Consider the following 24,148-nt stretch of genomic DNA (forward strand, 5'->3'; position numbering starts at 1 on the left):
TCTCTCCATAAAGAGTCAATAGGTTGCTGGGGATGTGAAACATATCACGCTTTGACTTGTAGATGAGCAGGAAAGGAGCTTTGATTTTCTTCATATCAATGGATTTTGATGGCATGACTAGGCTTTGTTTGCTTGCAGAGTCCATTCCCCATCCATACACTGCTGGAGCAGCCCTTGTTTGTGAAAAAAGTAAATTACAAAAGAAAAGACCTCAAAGTCGAGGTCTTTTCTTTTGCATTGTAAAAATATGGGCTGGGGGCAGCATTTTCAAATTCCAGCCTATTTAGAGATTGCTGGCAAATGGTGCTGTGTTGATCCCCAACACTTCTTTAAATCACAGGGCTATTGCACTTATACTCTTCCTAGATACAGCCTTAATGTTTGAAGTCATTTACTATTACTATTAAGACAGTTATACTTCACAATGACTGTTGACAGCTGTGACACAAGTTATTTATACCAAATTTCTTTTGGCTCTTTCAGAGGCTATGTGTAATTATAGTTCAGTCACTGGTATTACAGTATTGGGAATTATACAATTGACTAGTGTTTAATTTAACTTATTTGACGGTTTCAAAGTTGGTTGATCCCTATTATGAATGAACACAAAATATTAATTAATTTTAAATATTTGAGACGAATGTCAAGGACTTGTTTAGAAATCCTGCACAAGTGAAAATTAGAAAAATTGGTGGCCAGTTGTTATCAAGGTACCAATTTTGTTGTTGATGTTGTCTTATCTGCACAGTGTAAGCTTGGTTATTGATGGTGTACTTATACTGGTTTAAGGATTTTGCTTGAGCATGTCATTCAACAAATGTTCATTTATTACTTCTTTGTTAATCATCAAAAGCAAAAAAAATTAGAAATTAAAGATTTGGAAGAATATGAAAATGATTGTGTGATTGTTATTCCAAAAAAAAAAAAAAAAACAAAATGGATTTTAGTGATTGTTAACAGGAAGATGTATATTTCATTAACATTTTGAGGATGGAGTAACATTGCTTCCCAGTAACGTAGAATCTGATGTTTATTTCTAAATTATTAACCATTAAATTTTGTGTTCAGAGTGATCCCATGGTGATCTCAACAGTGAAAAAAAAAGAAAAAACGGGAGAGATTATGATTGAAAAGAACATACAAATCTGTTGACGATGGTAAATGATTCCCAATATAAAATGCCTGAAAGACAACATAAACACAAAAAGCTCTGAGATGGTTCAAAAACCTCTATTTACTTTCTTTCAGTTCTCTTCCACCACGTGATTTTTTTCTTTACTTCCTTCCCTAATGAACTTCTTCTCTGTTGTTCTCCTATGCCAAACTGAATACCTGAAGATTTTCTTTTCATCCTCTTTTAGTGTTCCATGGAGATCTTCACTAGGTTAGTGCACGTGGTAAACTAGCATTAAAGTTATGGTCATCTTTATTACTCTTGGTTTGTTTTGCCTTGAAAGCACAATATTATATTTTCTCAAAGAATCTTAGTCCCTTGATTGTTATTTGGTGTTTTTAATAGCTTTTATGGACCTGAAATGGTTATTTGGCTCTTATATGCATTGTGGTTGGATTCATGTAGCCAACCCCAAATCATTGGGATGAGTCTTGGATGATGATGATGATGTTGATGCATTGTGATTGGATGTCATCTGCATCCTGGGACACCCAGGTCCACTGGGACTGCCATCCACTCATTAATATTTAAAAATGAGAGCTTTGAGGAGGTTCTATTGCTGAGAGTATGTTCGCCATACAAGTTTGTGGTTTGACTGTAAATTAAATCTGTATATTTCTGATTAGGGTACTGCACAACGGCCTGAAGTAAGGATAGTCACATGGAAGAATGACGAACTTGCAACTGATGCTCTTTCTATTCATGGTTTTGAGCATTATAAAGCAAATGATTATGCCCTTGCCCATGCTCCTTTCACAGGTAATGGATCTTTAAAAATTTGAATTACTAATGTCATTTTGTGGACATACAAGCTTTCTGTTACTCTTTTGTTGATAGTTCTCTAATAATTATTATGATGTAGTGGTAGTTTGTTTACATTTTGGGTGATTGTAGGAAGCAGTTATGCCGGGGGCCAGTGGGCTGCTGGGGATGAACCTTTGTACTACATAGTATCCCCAAAGGATGTTGTTATTGCGAAGACCAGGTATATGACTAAAAGAAACATAAAGATAATGCTGCTGATATCATGATTTGTGCCTTTTGGTTGCGTTTCAAATGAACTGTAGAGGGGTCTTGATTTCTCTCTCTGATATTTTTCTTTACAAGTATGGTCACGCCTTCATTCCTTTATTCAAGTGAGTTTATTGTTAGCTAATTCACATGTTATGGCCTTTAGGTAGACTAATTTATTTATTTCTTTGTGGAGCTTATGACTTGAACAGTAATCTTCGTAGTGGAGATGAAACACTCCATATACCAGGCTAGCGTGATTGATCCCGTACTGTATTGTTAACTCTTGCTTTGTTCGGTCCTGCATAAGTTCCACTTCATTATATTATTTTATTCTATTTTTTGAGAAGTTTTACATTCATTATATTATGTTATTCTATTTTTTTGAGTCTTAAGTGATTGTCGTATACCAATGAAACTGAAGGAAAGTTGGGCGGTCAAGAAACAACATATTTATAGAAGTATAGTTGAGACGAGGATGTTGAGATGAATGAGTGTCAGAAGGATAGAATTCTGAATGAATACATCCAAGGGAACTTAGGGGTGGCTCCACTGGCGATAAGGTGCGGGAAAGTAGACTTAGGTGGTCTGGCCATGTGCAGCGTCGACCTAGAACTACACGGGTTAGGAGGGGCGATTTGGCTTAACTGGAAGGCTTTAAAAGGGCAAGAGGAATGCCCAAAAGGACATGGATTGAAGCAGTGAGAAGAGGTATGTTGACTAATGGCCCGACTAAGGGTATGGCCCTTGATAGAGCAGAAGTGGGCCGACCCCAAATAGTTGGGTTAAGGCTCGGATGATAATGATATTATTTTAGTTTATTTTGGTAAGTGCTTCCCATGACGGCGGAGGAACCAAATGGACCTGCAAGGGGCTAAAAGGTGCTGGTTGTTAACCTAGTTTTGTATTGGTCATTTAAAACCATGTCATTCAATTGGGCAAGAACGATCATTACTAATGTTTAGGAACTTGTCTCGGGCTTGGGATTGGGTTCTTGCCTTAGCTAAATTACTCGGTCGAGTCCAAGTGGACTCACGCGAGTCTTGCGTGAGCTCGAAAATGGCCTTAAGAAAAGCAAAAAAAAAAAAAAGGAAGAAAAAAGAGAGAAAAACCCCCCCAAGAAAGTTAAAAACCAGGGGGGTGTGTGTGTGTGTGTGTGTTGGGGGGAGTGATCCTTTTTAAAATTACATGAGTTCCCGGGTTGTATAACATGCACCCCCATCCCCCCAACCAAAAAAAAAAAAAAAAAAAAGAACCTGGATTGCAGGAAGACACCTAGATGCATACATGATTATGTTTGTAGGTACACGTGCTTACATGCTATTGTTATTTGCTAAGGATGAGAGGCACAGATTGTAGGTAGTCTAATGCATACTTGAAGATGCAACTCAATCGTAAAATCATGTGTGGATGTATATATCTTCACTGCTAAATGTGCATTAATTTGTTACAGCTTTCACTTTTGAGGCAGTAATTGTGGGAGAAAATGTATTTTCTCATAGTCAGAATCTTGTAAGAGTGCACCTCTTGTTGTAAGCTGCCCAAGGTGCGACTCCCTGGTTATATATCATGTTGACAAATATGGGGGTGAGATGAGATGTATATGAGGCTAAGTTGCAAGCCTTTGACCTGCTATGGAAGAGAATCTCAAGGTGCAGCTTTGAGCTGTGATTTCTTTAAGAGGCAAATAATGGTGATGTGTTGTGCATGTTACCTTAGTTGACGTGGTCCACTTTACATGAGACCATTTTGTTGGGCAGTTTTTGGTCCCTAAAGCTCCTATACTGAATCCACTTGAATGATTTGGATGAAACTTTGTTTCCCGCAATTTTGGGCTATAATCGTTGAGTGAATAGTCAAATTTCATTGTTATTATGTTGCGATGTTCTCTTTCTCGGTTTTAGGTGTTGGGTAAAACTCCAAACTGTAGTTTTCATTTTGAGCTCTTTACATGCTATGACCAAAAATTATGGGCTTACGCTTCTACAAGTTGTTCATTACAATAAGACCAGATGAGATTCGGTAGCAGTTCCCCATGTGACAGAGAATGAAGCACTGGGCGGTCATAGAAGAAGCAAGGGAAGTAGTTGATAGAGCGACTAATGGAAAGGTGGTTTGCTGAAACTCACAGCCCCATGCTAGGATAGATGGTGAGACAAACTTTCCTAAACTTGAAAAAAATGGCCAAATGAGGAGGCAGAGGTTAAAAGAGGCATGGCCCTTTCAGAAGACAGGCTCCTTTACAAAGATTGTTTGATGGCTGGCCTCCCCTTCTCCATAAACCATGTTCTTATACTAGGATGAGGAATGATGCTGCACTTGTAAACCATGTTCTTATACTAGGATGAGGAATGATGCTGCACTTGTAAACCATGTTCTTATACTAGGATGAGGAATGATGCTGCACTTGAAGCAACTAAAAAGAAGAATGAGATATTTCTTCGAGTTTTAAGGGTTGTTTGTGGTCAGGGATGCATGACAAGTGGTATGCAACATCTCTCTGAGAGTCGCCCAGAGCTAGTCGAGGTTTCAAGTGTCCCTCTTAACATTGTCAAGGTGGGGCTAGTGGAGGTTTCAAGTGTCCCTCTTAACATTGTCAAGGTGGCACCCAGAGCTATGTCCTTCAATGGTGAAGCTTAAGAAACCTGGGTTCAAGTTGGAAGCATTCCCATTACGCATGAACATATGAGGTATTCTGCAAACTTGCAAAGACCTGTGGCAGCTCATCCAACTCGACTGAGAAACAATAGCAGGAGGGGGTAGGCAGACAATGTGGTTTCTGGTTGTGGTTAAAGAAAAAGGACACTTCCCAAATGAATCATTATGGTGGCTGAGGCCAGGGAGTACCTATTTATATGCTTGGGAGGAGAGATTGAAGAAGGAAAGGAGCACTGCCAGAAAACCTGAGGTGCACTCTAGTGAACACCACAGGCCAATGGACACGATGATAGGTGGCTAGAGCCTGGCACACGACCAAACAGGAGGGGGGTGGGTGGAGGGGTTGAGCAGCTCCTCTGCAACAGCTTGGGGAAGAAGTTATGAGCTGGCAGCTGACTTATCATCGAATAGGTATGCAGCAAAAGGTAATGGATCTGGATGAGGAAGGATTAACACGGTGGACACAGAAAATCAGGGGTTGCAGAATTGAAAAGGGATAAAAATAAATATAACTGGCTCCAGGTCTGCAGGGTGTAAAATTAAATACAAATTCAAATTCAAATTCAAATTTGAATTTGCAAAGGTCAACACGTGTACAGGGAGAGGCTGAAGGTATTAGTAGCCACATGAGGATCTTATACTTCAGCAGATGAGAGGGGGGGTGGGATTATAGATAAGCTAAATGGGGCCAATCCAACAGCTCTAGATCTATTACCAGTTATCAGGAATATCCGATCGATGGGATTACCTCGAAAGGAGGATGACACCCTAATCCTTGTTACAAGTTCAAGCTCAACTTTCAGGATGCCAGATGGGGCACTGAGAGAGTCATGCCACAGTTCCAGTACAAACACATGGCAAAATGTGGAAGATTCCATGACGAGAGTGGATTGGTTGGTTGAGAAAGCAAAACAAAAGCTTAGACAATACCTACAGTGGCTAGCCAGCCAGAAGCATCTAACGTGTGCCTTATGTTGCCTGCCACCTCGTGAGGATGGCATACATCAAATGGAGAATAGCTATCCTCAGCGGTCATCTATGGGATGACCAGATTGTCCCTCTGGGCAGTTCTATTTCAGTGATGACTAAGTTTTCCTATGGGGATATTGTTGACCATCCTTCTCCAACATGGCCACTCCAATTTCTGGTACTAGAAGGGCTCCTTCTCGAAGGGGAAACTGAATAATTGCTTCTGATTCTAATTGTAGTTGATGCTAGAATCCTTAAGACACATTTTCCCCATTCCAGGCATCTCAAGTGGTGAGGCAGACATAGGAGCCATATTTAAAGCTTTGTTCAAAATACAAATATCCAGCAGATGTGTCGAGAAGGCTCCTTCTTTAGGATAACAAGATTGAGAGGCTTAGGTACAATGGTGTTTCACCTATATCTATGCTGACCTTTCATGGAGCCACCCCATTAATGCCTATTGAGGTAACAAGTGAAATTTGGGGGAATTGGCTTGGGAGTGGCATCTTCAGACCAGGGTTCTCCTATGCTACTGATTGGGAAGAGGGGGATTGTTCCTATCCCCAGCCCATTCTGTCCCTTTAGCTTTTTGATGATACACAAAGGTCAGTTACTCCAGAGCAGAGAGCAAATCATTGTGAGGTTTTGCTAACCAAGGTTGATGTGATCATGTCGATATTATTTGTTTAAAGTTCGAAAAAATCCCACTCAAAAGTTTCTCCCTATGCACATGTTAATCTGGCTTTATGGATCCTCTTGAGGTTTTAGGGTGGTTTACATCATCTGATCTATCATGGGCCACTTGGATGTGTTAGAAGCTAGTTCATTGAGTTCCACGTATTAGGTTGTCTTGCACATTGTGTCTATGTGAGTTGCATCTTTGGTTAATTACTGAAAGATTGCTCTTTGGTTTCTCTCCTCTAGGTAACTATTTTGAGATGTTTATTGTTTTGATTTTATTATGGCATTATTCATTTCTTTTCTTGCTCCCTTCCTGGGTTTGAGTATGGGTCCAATGGCCATGACACTTACTAAATGTTTCAAAGTAATGGATAGTGAAGTTATTAAAATTTCGCTATGTATTAGTGATACTCTATATTCTCCAATGACTTTGTTCTAGTCTTCTTTTCTTATGTATGAGAATTGTAATGAAGTCAAATTATCGTTTTCTCTTTTCAGTTTAGTAGCCATCCTCTTTTTTTTTTTTTTTTATAGGTATGTTTTCAAGTTTATTTATTTTTGAATTGATAGGGATGCTGAGGATCATATTTCTTGGCTTCTCCAGCATGGATGGCATGAAAAAGCTTTAGCTGCTGTTGAGGCGGGCCAAGGTCGAACTGAACTTCTTGATGAGGTAACTGGAGCTCCTCTTGCCTTTTCCTTATTACTGTTTATGATTTTAATGTGAGTCTTCATATGTAGGGTATAATCTCTGTAGTTATTCCAAAATTGTTTATTTGCACTTTTTCATTGTCTTTGATTTTTTGGATTGCAATTCATGAATTTGAATTTCTTTTCTTAAAAGAAAGTATAATGTTAAGTACTTTAGAAGAGCAAAACCCACCAGAGTAAAACCTTCTCTACTGGGCCTAGGGCCTAATTGCTTCCTGACATGTGACATGTGTGCTACTTGTACCAGTCCATCCAAGAATGTGCCCCTCCTAGCATTTGCCTTTCAGTTTAACCTTGGCTTCACTCCTCCTGAAAGCCCCTATGATACTTTCCTTGCCTATGACCTTACAAAGGAAGGATTTTGCTCGACAATTACTAAATATTATACCACCCACAACACTTTTAAAAAGAAACATTATAACACCCACAATGTATTCCTCACCGACAATTTCTGAACATTGAATCCTTTTCAATTTGAGTATAATTTTTAATGTATCCTATCATCATCCTCATCTCTTGACTGTATCTTATATTTCTTTAATCACATTAAGATTTGTTTCTGCTCCCCTTTTTGCACATCCTTCTTGTGTTTTTATTTTGCATATTTTACTGTGATTATCTCCAACGTCTATAGCTTTTTATGAGGAAAAGGTGATGGATCTTTAATGCTTATAGGTTTTTTTTTGAGAATATCTTTAATGCTTATAGTTATGAATGATAATAAGTATTTTGGCAATTAGTTAAGCGAAGAAGAGCCAACGTAATTTGTGTGCTTTATTTTTAAAATGATTATGAATCTATGCTCACATTGTAACAGGTGGGATCAAGGTACCTTGACCACTTAATTCTGGAAAGGAAATATGCTGAAGCAGCATCTCTGTGTCCCAAGCTGTTGCGTGGATCTGCTTCAGCATGGGAGAGGTAGAAAATTTTAGTCCATATGTTTGTTGTGTCATATATTATGTTTACTACTACTTAGACTAACTTGAAATCTGTTCTCAGATGGGTTTTTCACTTTGCACATCTTCGCCAGCTTCCTGTGTTGGTGCCATACATGCCGACTGAAAATCCACGACTGCGGGATACTGTCTATGAGGTTTGTGGATTTTTTGGCTGCACAGCATCTATTGTTGTGCCTTACACACTATGAAATGCTTTATGATATGCCATTTTTTATGGCTTTTTATTGGAATAATTTTTTTTTAATCTTTTTCCAGGTTGCTCTTGTCGCTTTAGCTACAAATCCATCTTACCACAAAGAACTTTTATCTACAGTTAAATCTTGGCCACCAGCTATATATTCTGCATTGCCAGTTATTTCTGCTATAGAACCCCAGCTCAATTCTACCTTAGCTACTGACACACTGAAGGAGGTTGGAAGAAATTTCAACATTTGATTCATTTAGTTATTGCATTTCATTTTGATGTGGTATTTGATTTTGGATCTGACGAGGAGCACTTTCCATCACAGGCATTAGCTGAGTTGTATGTCATTGATGGGCAATATGAAAAAGCCCTTGCATTATATGCTGTTGTAAGGATCTCTATCTTTTTTGTGCCTAACCGAAAGGGAACAAAATATATGTTATTCTTTTATGATGCTGGTCCATTATTTGATTGGGTGCAAAGCTTTTTTAAATCGTGAAAAAGATTTTTGTGTCCTTATATTTAACATGGTTTTTTCTCATCTTTTTCAGTTGAGGAAGCCTGAATTGTTTGACTTTATTGAAGATCATAACTTACATGATGCCATCCATGATAAGGTATTTAAGTTTATGTTCATTCTTTGATCTGATCAAAATATAACATGTGGACATGGACTGTGTTTTAATTGTGCGTCATTCCCAATCTTGTGACTGATCAATTTACTTGCCTGTAACCATATATTCATGGAAAATATTATATATGTTAATGATCTTTTTCTCAAGAATATATCAATGAGACATGTTTCAGTTTCCAGGTCACATTTGTTATACACTGCATTTTTTTTTAGTTTTTAATCAGCCACAATTCTCCTTTCCTTATTTGTGGCCAAACTGTTTAAAGGCTGTTTGTATGGAGTGTATATGAAAGGTGGGACTGTTTAACGTCAAAATATTGAAAAAAGAAAAGAAAAGATGGGACTGTTTATGCAAATAGGAAAACATGAATCTCATTTATTTCCAGAAAACAAACAAATATGACTTATTTACCATCAAAGTATGAATTGATATGGGTTTACAACATTCAAAATATGCCTGCTAGAAACAAGATCAATATTAAGTTTACACCCAGACATAAACAGTGCTTTAATCAAGATGAAAATTCTAGAAAATTAGAGAAAATTTGTCTGTATGGTTATCTGTGTGTCTGATTCTGATATGCCTCTCAATCAGAAGAATCCTTAAGATGATGTGTTAGAATCTGCAATGGTTATCCGAAAACTGCCATGATGTATCTGAGGCTGTACTTCAATGGGGTTTAAAAATGGATTTGGGCTGGGAAAGGATTTTGATGCTTAAGTTCTCTACCAAATTTGGCCTAGTAATGAGAATGTTCCTCCTCTTTAAAGGCCAAAGTTTACCTTGTTATGCAGTTTGTAGTTGCCATAATGGGCTCCTGCCTGGGGATGGGGTTGAGGTCGTGGTGGTAACACCACTTGAGCATCAGCTACCGGTCTAGGTCTCCATTCCCACCGATGCATTTGAAAGCCGCTAATTATTTCTAAAAATGGGTAGGGGCCTGTATTCCCAATGATCTACTCAAAATAATGGGCTCTTGCCATAGGTGAGGGACCTCTGCCTTAACAAATTAGTGAAACGAGTTTCCAAAAGATCGGGAATGTGTTCTCAATGGAATGGGAATGTGTTGGGAATGGGATATCACTCTTGGAACGCAGTTCACCTTAGATAGAAGATCCTGTAAACTTTGTTTTTGTGGGAGGGAAGAGTTAAGGAAGTTTATTTGGAACCAATGCCTTGGTAATATGATGGCTAAATGGAAATTACCAGAAAGAAAAACAGGGTAGGTAAAATGGTTTTGCATGAATTTGGTAGACGAAGAAGAACTCCACGTACTCGAGAGTATTGGGATAGGGGTAAGGTTATTAGGTTTACTAGGTTTTTTGGATTTATATAAGGTCATTTATCCTATGTCTAAAACTTTTTCCTTTGCTTTGGAAGCATAAATCAAATTAAGTATTGTTTATAATATTAGTTGAATTTTGGTCTAATAAGGGTGAGGACCTTAAATTTTCCCCTAACCTATTCTAAGCCCGGGTAAAAGAGGTGGGTTCTGTTAGGTAGGCACCCGACGTAAGACTTTGCCACATTTTATTATGAATCCTGAACCTATTGGAGGAATAGGATTCATGTAGCTTACCCAAATAATTGGGATAAGGCTTGGATGATGATGATGATGATGATATAATATTAGTTGAATTTTTGGAGTGTCTTTTGCTTCTTGTACATTTCTTATCCCCTTATCAATAGTTAGCAGATTAAAAAAATATCAGTTGAATTTGGCTAAAACAGCTTAACATAGAAGCTATTGGCTGAAACCTTTGAGAATGCCATGATGTTTTTAGAATGCAGTGAAGAATTCAAACTAAACGGGTAATTTTTGGAAACAATAACTATTAACAAAATAGTGAATCTCTAGGGCTTATCTACAATTATTGTATAATGGGAAAATGACAGGAAGTGTTTTAAAACTCGTTGAGTCTACTTCGGTCTCCTAAGATGACTCGACTCGGAAGCCTGATTAGTTTCAGCGAGTTTCACAAAACTCAGCCAAGTCTCACCAGTATGCTGGACATTTCGGACAGATTTGGATGGATCTTTGCTAATTTGGCAAAGTTGACTCTGTTTTGGCTCCGTTTGGGGCCAGGCAAAGTCCCAAGCTAAGTTTGATTTTAAAAAATTGGCCTGAAATGCCTTTCCTATGTGGAAAGGACTAAGAGGATGACTTTGACCTAACTATAGAAGTGCCCCCATGCATTTAGAACATATGATTACATACTTATTATATACAAAATACGACCCTTCCATTACAAACTTAGCTGATAATTTATCCAAAATTAATGCCTGGTGGTCGTCGTTGTCTTCCCCTTAGCAAATATTTTATTTGAAGGATATGTGAAGGTTAATGTTTATTTGGCTAGGTCGAAACACCTGAATCCTTAACTTGTTCTGTCCAACCTTGAGGCGAGTTCTCGTGATTATGTGATTGCAAAATATAATTCTCAGAAATTTAGGTTACTACAAAACTCTCACCTTTCCTACATTGAAATATTATTATGGTATCATCTCATAATGTGAAATATATTTTTGCTTTATAATCTCCTTGGGCATAATTTCTCATGGAAAATGGTGCATAAAGGTTAATAGAGGATCTCCATGTTGGTACATTGCTGTGATTGCTCTTTGTTACTCCTGTTATTGCAATGTCGTTTTGTGTAGACCAACTACCGTTTCTTAATTTAGCATAACCAACTTGATTTAATCTGTTACCAGTTCATTTATTTACAATGGTTCTACTAATATTTTATGAACTCTTGCTATTGAATAGTGCTCACAATTTCCCAGTTTCACTGGCTTCTTGTTTATGGCTGTTGTCCATTTCTTCAATAGTGTACTTTCTATCATATTTTTGCCCCGATTATTTATTCCCTTGTGAGATGCATTTTCTTCTTTCACCATCATGCTCTTATTTTGGTCTTTTTTGGTACAGGTTTTACACCTAATGGAACTGGACTGTAAAAGAGCAGTTGGCTTATTGATTCAGAACCAGGTCACAATTTCCCCCTCTGAAGTAGTTTCACAACTAATGTCTGGGGGCGAGAGTGACCATAAATATTTCTTGCATTTATATCTACATTCACTTTTTGAAGTGGATCCCAATGCAGGGAAAGAATTCCATGATCTTCAGGTGCTCTATTTTTCACCGTCTTTTTAGTTTGATATTCTGTTCTATAGCATGCTAAAATTTTTCAGCAAGCCAAAAGTTTTCAATGCGTGTGTGTTTTCGTGTAGGCACCAAATTTTTGACACATGCTAGTCTCATTGAGGCTCTCAAAATAAAAGATTAAAGCAAAAAAATTAATGATTTCACACAAAGACGGGGGAAATGAGTCCATAATTTTGGTTCCATTTGATTGATGCTGGATCTAAGCCTTCAAGGATTCAAAATTGACTTTTTTTTTAAATTGTTTTTTTATGAATCAAATATTTGCAAAGTTCTAGCCCATAAAGATCCTCTTGCTATACATCTTCCAAAAAAAAAAAAAAAAAAATCCTCTTGCTAGTTTAGTCAATGGATTTATACTGTGGTATTAGCCACTTTGAAAAATATGGGTTGTTGGACTTCAAAATATGCAAACATGTATATCTAATCTTGGCGATCAAAAAGAGAGAAGCACAAAACAATGTGGGAAAATGAGTCTTACCAATTTTGGTGAATGCAAGCTATCCATTTGGTGAATGGAGATCCAGACTTTCAAGAAATCTTTTTTTTTTGTTTTTTCACTTTCTTATTTTTCACCCAAAAACATTCATCTTGCTATTTTTTTTGTCACTTGGAGATAACTATATATATATATATATATATATATACCATCTTCATAAACTAATGATCAAGTAAGTATGCTCAAAGTTTCTCTAATGGGTGGAACCCTCTGGGCTTGTTTTCATTGTGTCATGTGAGTATTCAGAGGCGTCCGCTTTATAATTTTTCAGTGCCATAGTTGCACCATATGTCCACCTTATGCTCAGATTTATTTGTTTCAATTTAGGTGTCGTTTGAATAGAGTGATTACATAGTTCTGCTTATTGAGTTTATCTAAATACAAATTCTTGATTATTGGATTCATTGGACGAATTTTGTGAACTTGATACAATTTGGTTTGTCGAGATTTTTTTGATCTTTTTCTCTGAGGTCTGTATGTTTGCAGCTAAAACTCTGATATGCATCAGGAATATTAGATTTCATGAAATATGCACTCTTTGTATTTGACAATGCATGACCTCATTGAATTGGTAAGTTCCAGTGGGGTCCAGAATTATTCAGGATTTTGTCATTAATAACAGTAAGCACTTTCTCAAAAGAAAATAACTGCAAGCACCAATGCAACTCACTGCAAAGTGTTGTACAGGGCAATGAAGTGTCTATAAGACCTTGCCTCTCTTTCTCATTGGTCGTTGATTTTCAGTGGAAACTGCAACATCTAGAGAGTTGTCTCTTTTCGTGAATTGTCCGAGGAAAGAGAACACAATCTTATTTCACAAATTTTGTTCAAAAGCAAATTTTGCTGAACTGTATTGAGCTATATTTTTGGTAATGTTAGAGTTAATAACAAAAAGAAGGGATTCAGGAATCAAGGCAATCTGCCATCTGCCTTGACGTTTATACTTACCGTGATATCCCCCCACCCTTGCCCTAGTCAATTGTTTGAGATTTCATTTTTGAAATGACTCGGCTGTGCCTTTTGGGGACTCTCCTGTGTCTCTTCAGGTAGACTCAGATCGGGACACTACTGAGTCCCAGCCCAAGTCCATGTTTTAAACCTTGTTCAGATAACCAGATCAATTTTTGAATATTTAGGGCACTTCCACAGCTCTAACCCGAAGGAAGTCTAAAAAATAAGAATTTTCAAGCTAAAATAGATGGCTCTCAGTTAACCTTTGATATTTATATGCCAAGACGAAATGATGGATTTGTTAATCAGTTGAGCAACACTTGAGGAATAGGATAAATAGAAAGAACTTCTCTGAAAGGACAAGGATAAAAATTCCAAAAGAGAAATAAAAAAAGTTATTGTCAAGATATCTTATTTCTTTTTTTTTAGAATTATTGTCTATATACCCTGTTAAATTTGACCGAATAATCGTTTTAATGAGGGTTTGACGCAAAAAATGTGGCTGCAATTTCCAAGTTCTTTTGAAAGTCACCTTTTGTAGATTATACTGTTTATATGATTTTCAGTATTCCCTCTTAAGTTTGCATGGGTGCTGGGGGTTTTAAGACGATGCACTGTTTACATGATTTTCACGCCCTTGGTAAAGACTTGTCCAAGCTTATTGCAGTTGATGCACATAAATGATTAATCTCACAAATTCGTTACTTGTCCCTACCAATGAGGGGATCCTCTGTGGTTTGGCCCCTTTTGTTGTGTTATTTTCTATTTGGATCACATGCCGATGCTAAGCTACCCAAAAACAAAAACTACCATGGTTCCATGATTACCTTCTGTCACATGGGAGAGGGATTGTATACAGTTGTTTACAATTATCTGGGCCTGACTGTTACTTGGATAACAGCCCATTCATTTTCGAGAATCATCTCTTGCCACATCTCTACTAGTTAATACACTCTACTCTTGCAACCAGAGATCAAAAACTTGGTGAGTCAACTAGGGGCTCATCCAGTCAGCTCACCTCAGGGCCCTGCTGAGCCACGTGGCAGGGGCTGATCCACAGAAAACCGTTCCTGGTTTCCTATCCCTTGCAGCCCTTACTGATCATATTTTTCTCCCGCTCTCCGGCCTAGACAAGATAATCTGGTCGCCCTCTCCCTCAGGGACCTTTTCACTCTCATTTTACTACAAGGTCATTCAAAACGCCGGCAACTCGCTCCAACATACCACATCTACTGCTGCTAAAGCGTGGCAAGCAAAATCCAATTTTTCAGCTGGATTGCTATATCCGAAAGGACCCTCACAATCGATCAGCTACAAAAAAGAGGCCTACAGGTCATTAATCGATGTGCCATGTGCTCCTCAGCAGAAGAGTCCAATGCGCATCTATTTTTGCACTGTGAGATTGCCTCTTCACTTTAGGGCCACTTCCTAAAATTATTCCACTGGCCTTGGGATACGCCCCAATCCATACCCCATCTATTTCGCACATTCCATTCACAACCGTGGCACAAATCAGGGATACTTCTCTGGGGGGTCAACAGTGGGCGCAATTCTCTGGGTTTTGTGGACAGAAAGAAACCCCCAGGACTCGATCAAGACACTAATTGACAAATCCTCGTCTTTCATCATCACTTAGGCAAAAAAAAAAACAAATTTTTTTCACAGTGCTCTTTCTCTGATTTCTACCAAGATTGGGCTGCCCTTCTTCACCTCAATAGCCACCATATTCCTCAATCGTCCCTTTAGAGGCCACCACAAGAAGGCCAAATCAAGCTTAATTTTGATGGTTGCTCTTTCGGTAACCCTGGCTTTGTGGGAATTGGTGACCTTTACCATGATCCAGCCGGCACCACCCTCTTCTCCTTCTCACGTTCTATTGGTCAAGCCAACTTTAACACAGCAGAGGCACAAACCCCACTCAAAGGCCTCAGACGTTTCAGCCCCCTGTGGAACTCCAACCTAGTGATCGAGGGTGATTCTAGGAATGTCATCTCCTGGGCCTCCAGCCTCACCTTGCCCATGGAGATTGGAGCACATTCTTGATGAAATCTTCCACATATCCAGGGTCTTACCATGTTCTGGAGGCACATCTGGAGGGAGGCAAATGCGGCTGCTTACTCCCTTGCTAGGGAGGGTACTTCTTGGTCGGGTGCATCCTAGGGGAATTTTTTTGCCACCTTAGAGATTGCCATTCTACTTATAAGCTCCAAAGTTTCAAGTGTATAGCATCTCTTGAATCCCTTCAGGGGATTGACACTGTTTCTTGCACCCTCGGGGTTTTTATACTTGGAGCCCTTTCTATGGATCCTTTTATTTTTTTACCGATGCACCTCTTCTTTTTAGCAATACAACAGTTAACATTCTCAAAATAAACAAAAAACCCAAAAAAGAAAAGAAAAGAAAAATAAAGACTTGTGAGAGTTTATATATGTTTCCCCAATTATAATAAAACTCGGCTAGTTTTTGATTAAGACTTGTTGAGTCTTGACAACTCGTGACTCTTCAAGTATAGAAAATTACTTTTTTTGGGGGAAAGATTTGAGAAATTATTATACAATTTGGAAACATGTTAGGGTTTTAATCATGAAGATAGGCAAGATCTATATGTTGTAGTGTCTCCACCATGATGTTTACCTACATTTTTTCAGTTGCTGTCGATCACATATTTTGTGAAAACTTTTGTTCTCTTTTCGCACATAATTTCACTAACTTCTAATGCTGCAATATGCAATTTCCTTTGGTTTTTTGGCATCCTTTAGTCCTTACAAACTGTATGATTCTATACACTTAAGTGTCTTGTTTGGATTGTTGGACCTTTCATATGTTGCAGATTTTTACAATTTTGTTATCCAATTAAGTATTACCTTTTTAACTTACCCCTAATTGAACCTAACTTGCATCTGTACCTGATCTAAATAATTTTAAAATTTGACTAATTTTAAGAATAACTGCTCATATATCCATTAATATTTATAATTATTTTTGAATTTTTTTTTAATAACCAATGGACTGGATTATCTCCAATACTGGCTAAAACTCAACTCTATGATATTTTCATGTTATTTATGTTTTATATTTTTTAAATTTTTTTGTCTCTTTAATTTTACTATCCTGTTTTTCAATGTCTTAAGCTTTTGGCAGAACTATAAGTCTGCTTCTAGTCCATCAAAGTTTAGTGACTCCAACTGCCAAGCCGGGTCCAGTTTTAAGACTCAGCTTGCAACCTTTAATATTTTTTGAAATTGTATACTTACCATTTGAGTCCTTTTTTTTTAATGTATAGGCATAGTTATTACCACAAGGGATCCTATGCTATTTGGAAACTGAACCAGTGGGAATACGCTCATGCTCATTTTACTTCTATATGTGATGGTTGAATGAATTATGAGCATAGTCCAAAAAGTCGGCCGCACACCTGCCTGGGTGGGGGTTGGGAGGCCTCACCGCCTCGCACTTGGCCCATGTGACTTAGAGCGGGGCGGTGACCCTATGGCCGACTATTCGCCTAGGGCACTATTTGGGCAGGTGCCTGCCCAGAGCCCCTTATGGTGAGGGTGAAAATCGCCCTTGTAAAAGAGCAAAAAATGTATTTTCCCCCTTTAAAAGGTTGAAATGGAATGTGGGTGGCATTCTTTCTCCTCCCTCCACCCCTGTGAAAAAAGAAAAAGAAAAAGGGGGAACTCTTTGTTCCCCAAAAACTACTTTTTAGCTCAAAATCAAATTTTTTTTTTTTTAAAGCATGAGTTTGAACTTGAATTTGAAGTTTTCCATTTCTTGCAAAATCAAAAGGCATTCGACCCGGGATTTTTTGGGAATTAAAGTGGTTGCAAAAGGTAGCTTTTGACAACCGAAAGTGACCGATTAAAGCCTACTTTGATTATTTTTCGAGAGGTTAGTAAGTTTAATTGTTTATGTTTAGGGTTTATTATTTTTGTGAGTATTGTGTTATGTTATGATTTTTTTTTCATTTTCTTGTTTTTATTTTTGAAGTTTGGGCTTCATGAGTAGTTTTTTTTAAGCATTTGCTCTTTTTTTATAATCAATGTATTTTTGGCTATGTTTCTAATTTATAGTGCAAATTTGACAATTCATAAAATATTTTTGACTATGTTTGTCTTTGTTTCTAATTTGTAATGCAAATTTGAAAATATTACTTTATGTTGAGCTATGTTTCTAATTTTTATTGTAAAATTGAAAATTTTTAATATGTCCCCTGTCCTTCTCTCTCTCTCTCTCTCTCTTCTTTTACACAGTGACTGCCCAGGTGGTTGGGACCCCGACCTCCTGGGCAGTTGCCCTCATCTTCTTGAAAATTAATTATCAGTGCTTGTAAGACCAGCTCTGGATAAACATATCCAATAAAAAATAGCTCCCAGAATGTATAAACAAAGCAAATCAACAAAATTTCCTAGAAAATGGGGTTTTGGTAATTGTTTTTTAATTAGCAACCATTTTATAGATTGTGGAAGTATAAGAATAGAGATGTATACATCACAGGAAAGGGAAAGAACAAGAGAAAACTTGGAAAGGGCAACGAGATCCATTGGGAATAAAAAGAAAGTGTAGAGGGGTCGTGGGCCTAGCTTCGGGTCCATCATGTATATGTAAAGATGTATTCCCTCTTTGGCCAGGGCATCTAGGAAATCATTTCCTCATCTATAAACATCACTTAGAAGTATGCTAACTGGAGTCCCACAATACAAGAATCTTACCCACATGGTCTATTGATGCTAAGGATAGGATGGTGGTCTTGAACCCTACGAATGATTAAAGAGTTACCTACCACGACAAACATGAGATGAAAATGAAACCTTATAGAGTGTCAGCACCATCACGTTTTAGTAGTGGACTTGTCCTTTTCATATTTGGGCACTAGTTTGGGAACCATGTGCCCTGTGTAATTATAAAGTCTTTGGAGTATTTTCTCAGGGTTTGGTGTATATGATTTGAAATCTTTTAAGAAAAACAACATGGGTGGGAAAAATTAAGGGTCAATCCACACTTGGCATCGTACAAACATTGTGTCAGTCTTTCCAGTGACCAAAGCCTAAGGGACAGTTATTTCCAGCTATAACAGTGGAATAACAAAATAAAAATTGTGACTAGATGGGAGGTCCAGCACACATTCAAGAGACAAGTCTTTTCCCCTCAGAGGCTTGAAGCTGAGGCTTGTGATTTCAGATCCTTCTTTCGAGAGATGCTACTGTGTTTGCTTTTGAAACTTTGACTCTGCCTCTCAAGTTTGAAATGTGTTTTGAGGCATATCCTCCTTGCACTTTGGACAACACTGATATCGGCTGTAAGCATTAATCTTTGACAACTTTGATAGTTGCAACTATTCCAGTGAACTTATCGAGCTTGCATCCAATATAGCAAATGGCTGTGTTTAGATGTTCATTAAATTTAGAGTATGTTCCCAAGTGTGGTATGGTTGGTATATGTCCTGATAATTTGGTACATAGGATACATATTGGAGTCAAGTCTTTGAACTTCAATTTGAAAATTGAAATAAACTTACAATCAAAATTCATAAATTTTTGTAAATGTTTCTGTCACGACCTAATGACTTGAAAGTAGAAAAGTATTGCTTGTGATTGTATCCAGCATGCATCTTAGTCTATGAGGAATATGTAAACAATCTTGGTACTCAGATTCATGCTTGTTACATTTTAAGCATGTCCAACATTCTCATATGTTACTGCTTTGGTTTGTTTATGTGTGTGGTACAGGTTGAACTATATGCAAAGTACGAGCCACGATTGTTGCTTCCTTTTCTTCGCAGTAGTCAGCACTATTTACTTGACAAGGTTTGTAAGATACTAAATACTTCTTAAGTGAAGTTCTATAAATGATGGTGTATCGTTTCATCAATCTGCTGAATGTTTTGACCAGGCATTGGAAATCTGTGTAAGCAGAGGCCTAGTGAGGGAGCAAGTCTTCATCCTTGGTAGGATGGGAAACACAAGACAAGCCCTGGCTGTAATCATTAATGAGTTAGAGGATATAGAGGAAGTAAGCTCACTGCAGCCATTCTGTTTGCCTTTCTTCATGCTCTACTTCTGTTATGCACTTAGCAATCATTCATGCTTGATGTATGTGAGCTATGAACTTTGCTAAACTGTCTTCTGCAATTGCATAGGCTATAGAATTTGTTGCCTTGCAACATGATGAGGAACTTTGGGAAGAGCTGATTCAACAAAGTCTTCGCAAGCCTCAAATGGTATGAAAGATAGCGTGCAAATATTTCTAATTATATTCATGAATTTAGCAATCTAATTTTTTAGTATTTCTTTTGATGGGATACAGGTTGGAGTACTGTTGGAGCACACCGTTGGTAATCTGGATCCGCTATATATTGTAAATTTAGTACCAAAGGGTTTGCCAATACCGAGGTCAGTAATCATGTTTCTTATCTATGGGTACTGTGTTTTTAATGGAACTGTTTTTGTCTCTTTAGTGCCACAGTTCCCTTTTCCTCACTGTCTTATTTTATGATGTCATTTGATAATTTATTGGAATTTCCATAGTTTGAGCTTGGAGGGAAATCCAATTTTGTTATGAATTTTCCAAGTTTGATGTAGAGAAGGTGCTTTAATAACATTGTGGGACTGTTGAGAATAAAATGTTAGGTTGCTTAGCTAGTGATATACACCTCATTCTATTAGTACGGTGTTAACTACATTTACAGAAAAAAAAGGATTGCTTAATTAGTGAACATGTTTCAGTGCCCCATGAGTGTCAAATATGCATAATGGGAAAACTCTTTGTTGCCCCTGTGAGCTCTTCAATGACAGGTTCCTACATTATAATGCCTTTTACCCTGATATCTATGAGATGGTTTTACTCTTTTTGCTCTTTTGGATATTTTATGGAACTTTGCTTTGGATGCAACTGGTTTCCGAAGTACAACGCACTGCGTGCTGTAAAATAATACTTTTTTGTTTTGACATGGTATTTGACGGAATCTTTTTAAGTAAATGAAGTCTGTTTTGGCAATGGTAGTGATATTTATTTTGAGGTTCCCCTTGAAGCATGTGCCTCATCTGTATTTCATTTTTATTTACCTGGACTGCATGCCTTGCATGTGGCAGGAACGCCTCTTAGTGAAGTTTCTCCATGAGTTACTGGCCTTATTTAATACAAAAATCTACAAATTTATTTTTTTTCCTTTTTTTTTTTGGTAAAAAATAAACCTTGGAGAAAGCATTCAAGAAAAAATAAAAAACCTTTTGATCCACAAAAATCTTCTTCTATAAGCTAACTGGCTTGTACCTACTGTATATGCTGTGCCTCTAAACACATAGCTCGAGGGATTTGTTTAGGCTGAAAACACATCTTTAATTCGGAAAAACAAACAATTTCAAAAGAAATTGATTTTGAGTCCTTGAGGGTTTAGATCCACCATCCACCAAATGGTTGGCCATCTTTCGCAGAAAAGGCGAACTCACTCCCCATTATGTTTGTGCAGATTCTTTCTTTTTTCTTTCTCGCTTTTTTCACATAGATGATATCTAAGCATGTGAATTTTTCCAACCAACCCCTGCTTTTCAAGGTGGCTTATACTACAATATAAACCCGTTCGCTTATATAATCTTTTTCCTTGAGAAATACTTCTGCAACTGGTGAACACCTAAGACATGTAGTTGATGATGGTCCATGTGACGACAAGGAACATGCAGGATGACCTCTCTGTAAATGCATGTGCATGCATATGACTATGTCATGCTCTGAAAATGTAATGTAAACCCTAGTTGTCAAGTCTCTGTATGTGAGTGTACGCATGCGTGCGAATGAATGCGCACAAGTAAGCTTCAATTTTTGTGCTGCTCATATAATGGTTGGGTCATTTTCTCTTCATATCCTGACAAAACCCGTTTCACTTTTGAATGCACAAATGTTCCAAGTCATTAAAGTTAGACAGCTTTTTGTTGTTTCATGCACTAAAAAGGAACATGCACAGTTCTCTCTCTCAACTTGTACTGTGTGTGTTTATAGCATCCACTTATATGTGTGCTCACATACCCATCCCATGTTCTGAACACGTAGACGTGTAACCCATAGTCATCTAGCTCTCTCTCTCTCTCTCTCTGCACACACAAGATCATCCTTTGTGCTTCTCATTTAACGATTGCCTCACTCACCTTCACCTGTGACTTTTGTGTCCTGACAGTTCCATTCACTTTTGCATGCATAAATGTGCCATGCTGTTGAATTTAGATTGCTTCTTGTTTCTTGACATTTTCATGCATTTCATTCAGGCTCAGAGACCGTCTTGTCAAAATCATCACTGATTACCGGACAGAAACTTCTCTGAGGCATGGATGCAATGATATCCTCAAGGTGCAGTATCCTATGGCACTTCTCTCCATTCTTATTTCATGATCTGCTCTCATGAGTGAGAAATGGTTGTAATTCTGTTTCTTTCTTGGCTTCATTGTTCTGTGAAATGAATGGTAGGCCGACTGCGTTAATCTTTTGATTAAATACTACAACGAAGCTCGGCATGCTGTCTATATTGGCACCAGAGAAGACCATGTTTTTCATAATTCAGAGAGGGAGAGGGACACACATTTGATTATTGGGAAGACAGAGACTAGCAACAGGACAACAGAAACGAAATCTAAAACAAGAGGTGGTGGAAGGTGTTGCATGTGTTTCGATCCTTTCTCCATTCAGAATGTATCAATCGTTGTTTTCTTTTGTTCCCATGCTTATCACATTACCTGCCTCACTGGCTCGCCTGATTCTCTAACTGCGGGGACCGGAAGAGCTGTTTTGGTTTCGCTTCAAGATTCGGATTCAGAGGGTGGTGATGATTTCGAGTCTGGCGTGCGTTGTATCCTTTGTACTACAGCAGCAACAGCTTCTTTATAGGTACAGTGGCATTGTATTTTGTGGGCTTCGGTGGCTGTCTTTGGTTTTTTCAGTTTTCTGCGTTGTGTGCGCCTTTTTTCATTCTTTGACGCCATTTTCTGGTTTTGGCATGTAGCATATCCCTTTGTGTTTGATAGTCTCTCCCTCTCCTTCCAAGTCACCTGCCCCAATTTATTTCTTCGATGGCTTTTTTGCATTTTAATCATGCGGGATTAGGGGGATTTGATTTGAGATGAGGGAGATAAGCTTAATATATCTTAGTGTTGATTGTATGATCGTGGCTATGGGATAATAAGGTGCTCCTTACAATATCTTTGTAAATTACTGACAATGGAAGATGTAGCCTATTCATTATCCTTGAGGGGAAGTTTGAAAAGGTGGATCATGTAATATTTATTCAAAGGAAATTGCTTGAGTAGGTAGACTTCAACAAACTATTTTGTCAGAAATATTGAATTTTCCGAAATAGTGAATTTTCAGAAACTATTGAATTTCACAGGAGCTGAAATTGTGGAAAATTGTTTTGGCGCTTGTGTGGGGTGTGGGCACTTTGCTCGTATGATGGGGTGTTAAGGCTGCAGGGCATTGGACATAGGTGAATTTGGATAATTATTAATCAATGGAAAAACACCATGAAACCATTTACCTTTCAAACAAGGAGTTTGAGATATTAGATGTTAAATCAGGTTGCCACAGATACTGTACGTATACATTTACCTTTCAAACAAGGAGTTTGAGATATTAGATGTTAAATCAGGTTGCCACATACTGTACGTATAGCTGTCCAATTTGGCATCTAATAAATCTAATAACTATGATTGTTATTTGTACCGTATAATGTCTCAATTGGTTGTACAGTTACAAATGGGTGATTTTTCGCCATGTTGGCAAGACAAATATGGGATTGGTTCTTTAAAACCTGGGGATTTCCAATTCGGATTGCCGATTTGGATACAGAATCGGTTGGGACAAAATCAGTTCTGGATTAGTATGGATCCGGCTCAGATTCCACTTAAAACGCCAACGTACTGCCCCCCCCTTCCCCCACCAAAAATCAAAATCCCCACGTCAGAAACTTCTTATCTTTCTATTTTATTTTATTTTATTTCATTTGTTGGTTCAATGATCATAAAAATGGTTTGGATTGTCGTTCTAAGCCGATTCGGATTGGGATCAGGGATGGATGATCCACCCCTTCTATCCGTTCTTATAAAAACTGGTTGTTAAAGAAGTTGGGCAATTAGGAAAGATGCATTTTCTTTGAGAAAAAGAAAATTGCAAACTATCATAAATAAGCATCATAAAACATTTAACTATCAACTCCATTAAAATAAAAATGAAATTTGAAGCTCTTACAAAGCTCCAAACTGATTGGTATAAGGTGTGTTTTCTCGATCAAAGTTCGAGATGGTTGTCGTCATGGATCTGATTTTTACCATACTCAAATTCTCCAACGCCTGGTCGGAGTGGAAACCTGTTTAGGGTAAGGTAAAATTTTCAGATGTACATACACAAGGAGTGTAGCGAGACAAGGCAGAGTATAGAAAGTGGTCATCAGCTTAGCTTGTTCTTAGTTCATTGTACATGGAAAAAATTGAAAATAAAAATAAAAAAATAAATAATTATAATAATAATAATAATAATGATAATAATAATAATGTGAGAACTGCGCAATT

General features: G+C 37.7%; 1 protein-coding gene across 4 annotated transcripts in view; it reads left to right on the forward strand.

Annotated features, from left to right (window-relative positions):
* Positions 1-22,906, forward strand: part of VPS41 (vacuolar protein sorting 41) — a 38,708-nt gene extending 15,802 nt beyond the window's left edge. For all 4 annotated transcript variants that reach the window (XM_006845365.4, XM_020667987.2, XM_088853841.1 and 1 more), the window contains 15 exons: positions 1,801-1,933; positions 2,069-2,159; positions 7,064-7,166; positions 8,022-8,125; positions 8,207-8,300; positions 8,422-8,577; positions 8,676-8,738; positions 8,902-8,967; positions 11,915-12,112; positions 19,328-19,405; positions 19,491-19,610; positions 19,738-19,818; positions 19,905-19,990; positions 21,857-21,938; positions 22,056-22,906. In XM_006845365.4, coding sequence (XP_006845428.1) covers positions 1,801-1,933; positions 2,069-2,159; positions 7,064-7,166; positions 8,022-8,125; positions 8,207-8,300; positions 8,422-8,577; positions 8,676-8,738; positions 8,902-8,967; positions 11,915-12,112; positions 19,328-19,405; positions 19,491-19,610; positions 19,738-19,818; positions 19,905-19,990; positions 21,857-21,938; positions 22,056-22,472 — 1,872 coding nt within the window. In that variant the 3' untranslated portion in view covers positions 22,473-22,906. The remainder of the gene's footprint in view (positions 1-1,800; positions 1,934-2,068; positions 2,160-7,063; positions 7,167-8,021; positions 8,126-8,206; positions 8,301-8,421; positions 8,578-8,675; positions 8,739-8,901; positions 8,968-11,914; positions 12,113-19,327; positions 19,406-19,490; positions 19,611-19,737; positions 19,819-19,904; positions 19,991-21,856; positions 21,939-22,055) is intronic.
* The last annotated feature ends 1,242 nt before the right edge of the window (positions 22,907-24,148 follow it).

The sequence above is a fragment of the Amborella trichopoda genome, chromosome 12 (genome assembly GCF_054954075.1).
Source record: "Amborella trichopoda isolate Santa Cruz 75 chromosome 12, AtrichopodaSantaCruz75HAP2 v2.0, whole genome shotgun sequence".
NCBI lineage: Eukaryota > Viridiplantae > Streptophyta > Magnoliopsida > Amborellales > Amborellaceae > Amborella > Amborella trichopoda.